Below are 3,178 nucleotides of genomic sequence, written 5' to 3' on the forward strand. Positions count from 1 at the left end.
GGTTCTGCAAACCTGGGCTGATCTTACCATGGCCTGGCTCTGGCTTTGGGTCTGGAGAGGGGTTGGAGCCTCAGGTAAAGAGGAGGAGCAGGGGGTGGGGTTCTGGGGAAGAGATGGGGCAGAGGGAGGGGCAAAGGGGGAAGGGGATGGAGCAGGGGGTTGTGGATTCAGGTAAGAGATGGGGCAGAGGGAGGTGCCTCAGGGAAAAAGGCAGAGCAGGGGCAGGGCCACGCAGGGGATGGGGCCCCTGCATATGTTCCACTGTTGCCTTTTGAACAGCTGCTCACCCTACAGTGAATGGGCTGGACTGGGACAGGAGCTACCTGGGCCTCTCTGGGGGAGCTGATTCCCATTTCCACCCCTTGGGAAGCAGCTGGGGCAGCACAAACACAGGGGACATGGAGGGAAACTTGGCCTCAGGCTCTTGTCAGGACTCCTGTGTGTCAGACCCTCATTCACACAGGCAGCTCTGCTCGGGGGAGGGGGAATGGGCTCAGCAGGTGTGCGGTGCTGAGACATCAACTGTGTGCAGGGGGGGTTGCCTGAAAGGCTTCTCCAGGGGCTCCTGTGTTAATCATGTGTCTGACACGACTCAGTCACAAGCACCTGGCTGAGGGCGTAGTGGAAGGGTGGGTGTCTGTGCACATTGAATAGCCCCTCATGGATCACACAGCAACCAGAGCGCTCACAGTGAATCAGGACTGAGACTGCAGAACAGCTCTGCAGCTTTCTCCATGGCCTATGGATGTTTAACCAGAGACGGGACAGGGGCAGGCCAGGTGTAATAGGAAACAACATCCACGTCCCTTCTCTTTATTGACTGTATCAAGAGGAATTATGAGGTCAGAGCAGCTACCAATAGGGCTCTTATATCAACATCCCACTGGTCCCCTGGCTCTCCACAAACACAGTCACTTTGTAAATGCTGCTGCCTGCCTTGTTCTCCTTCCCCCTGTGTGCTGTCCTCACTCACGAGCAGGTGGGGGAAGTCTCATTCAGAATCCTCCAAGTCTTAGACCCCATCTCAACCTCTTTCTATAGAGAGGAGATGAGTAGCTCATCTTAGAATCATAGAATCATAGAATCATGGTTGGACGGGACCTCAGGAGGTCATCTAGTCCTACCACCTGCTCAAATCTTGTCTCAGATGTAAGGGTCCAGGATGGAATAAGTGTCTGTGTCCTGGGTTTTCGTCTCCAGTGTCACCAGTGCTGGAAGTGGGTGATGAACTGATCCTTCACTTGATGAACAATCTGATTATCCTCGATCGAAGGTGTTTGCTTTTCACGCTGTACACGACTGGGTTCATCAGAGGCGGGACCAGCAGGTAGACATAGCCCAGGAGAATCTTAAGCAGGTGAGTAGAGCTGTTCCCGAATCTGTGTATCACAGACAAACCAATCTCTGAAGTGTAGAAGAGCAGGAAGACACAGAGGTGGGAGACACAGGTGTTCAGGGCCCGAAGACACTTTGTCTGCGACACAACGCTCAGCACTGTTTTGAGGATCATCACATACGAGAGGAAGATGAGCAGTAAATCCAACCCCATCATTAAGAATGAAAGAGACAAGCCATAGAGGTTGTTGACTGTGATGTCTGAACAAGCCAACTTCATGACCTCCTGGTGCGCACAGTAGGAATGGGAGAGGACATTGGCTCGACAGTATTGGAACCGTTTCAGGAGAAGAGGGAATGGGAATATTACGGCTATTCCTCTTAGCAAACACATCAGTCCCATCTTGGCTATTCTTGGCAGTGTTAAAATGGAAGCATATCTCAGTGGGTTACAGATGGCGATGAAGCGGTCAAAGGCCATCAACAAGAGTACGGAAGACTCAATGCATTGAAGCGACTGAATAAAGAACAACTGGGTAAAACAGGCATTAAAGCTGATTTCCCTAGAGTTAAACAAGAATATGCCCAGTATCGTTGGCATGGTGGCTATCAATAAGCCAAGGTCTGTGACGGCCAACATGGAAAGGAAAATGTACATGGGCTCATGGAGGCTTGGATCTGTTTTTATAATGAACAAAATGACTGAATTTCCTATTATCGAAATAACATACATTAAGCAGAAGCAGACAGAGATCCATAGATGGACGTCCTCTTGCCCAGATATCCCGGTGAGAAGGAACACTGCAGAGTTGAATTTGGTGTCATTGACAGCTGACATAATGTCCTGGGCAGGTGCAAGGAGTTTTGAACTTTAGTTTCTGAAAGGAGAAATAACAGGAGACTAGATCATATTTAGGGAGACATCTTTCTGCTCTCAGTGCAAGTCTAGAGACTCCCAGGATCTCAAGGAAAATGAGCGTCTACATAGTCTTGGGTCTTCACCACCACCAGGATGATAGACACTGCCAGACTGGATCAGACATGTGGTCCATTCAGCTCAGTATTTAGTGGACATTTCTGAGATTCTTCAGAGGAAAGTGGAACAAGCCCTGCAATAGGCAGCTATCAGGGACGGCTCCAGACCCCAGCGCGTCAAGCAGAGAGCGGCAGGAGGCTCCAGTGGACCTCCAGCATGCATGCCTGCGGGAGGTCCACCGGAGCCACAGGACTGGCGACCGCCAGAGCTCCCCCCGGGGCATGCCGCCGTGCTTGGGGCAGTGCAAATCCTAGAGTCGCCCCTGGCAGCTCTGAGATAATCTGCTCCCAGGGAAAGTTTCCCCCTGATACCAACTACTTAGACATATTTGGTGGTGTAAATCAGGAAGGTTTAGAGTCCTTCCATGACTTTTTGAAAAAGATCCTCACAACTATAATGGAATTTAATTTTTACCCATATAAACATCCCATCCCTCTTTGAAGCTTGCTAAGCTCTTGGTCTCATAGATATCTTGAGCTAGGAGTTCCACAGCCTATTGTGCACTATGTGCATTTACAGTTGTGATCTTTGCACAGACACTCTTTCTGGCCCATTTTATCATGGAGTGTGTGCAAACACACGGCAAGTGCATGGTGATGCTGGTCATTGTATTTATCTGTCGGGGATTGAAGCTATTTATAAATGTTTCTGCCTCTTTCCAGTACATGGGATAAATTCTTAGGGCCAGGTTCTGAATTCAATATCTTCAGTGGTATCACTCCAGATTTACATGGGTTAATTCCTTCAGAATGGGGCTCTATTAACTTTCCCTTACCAAATGCACCAGGTGATACACTTTTACCCCTA

At 49.6% G+C, this 3,178-nt stretch overlaps 1 protein-coding gene across 1 annotated transcript; it reads right to left on the reverse strand.

Moving 5' to 3' along the window:
* Positions 1-1,237: 1,237 nt before the first annotated feature.
* LOC120395405 (olfactory receptor 51G2-like) lies at positions 1,238-2,173 on the reverse strand. Its single transcript, XM_039519768.1, has one exon. It carries the CDS (start codon positions 2,171-2,173, stop codon positions 1,238-1,240), a length of 936 nt encoding a protein of 311 aa, XP_039375702.1.
* Between the last annotated feature and the right edge of the window lie 1,005 nt (positions 2,174-3,178).

This window comes from Mauremys reevesii, linkage group 1 (assembly GCF_016161935.1).
Source record: "Mauremys reevesii isolate NIE-2019 linkage group 1, ASM1616193v1, whole genome shotgun sequence".
NCBI classification, from domain to species: domain Eukaryota; kingdom Metazoa; phylum Chordata; order Testudines; family Geoemydidae; genus Mauremys; species Mauremys reevesii.

Coding starts and splice junctions, on each gene's coding strand:
- LOC120395405 (XM_039519768.1), bottom strand. CDS start 2,173: ATGTCAGCTGTCAATGACACCAAATTCAACTCTGCAGTGTTCCTTCTC.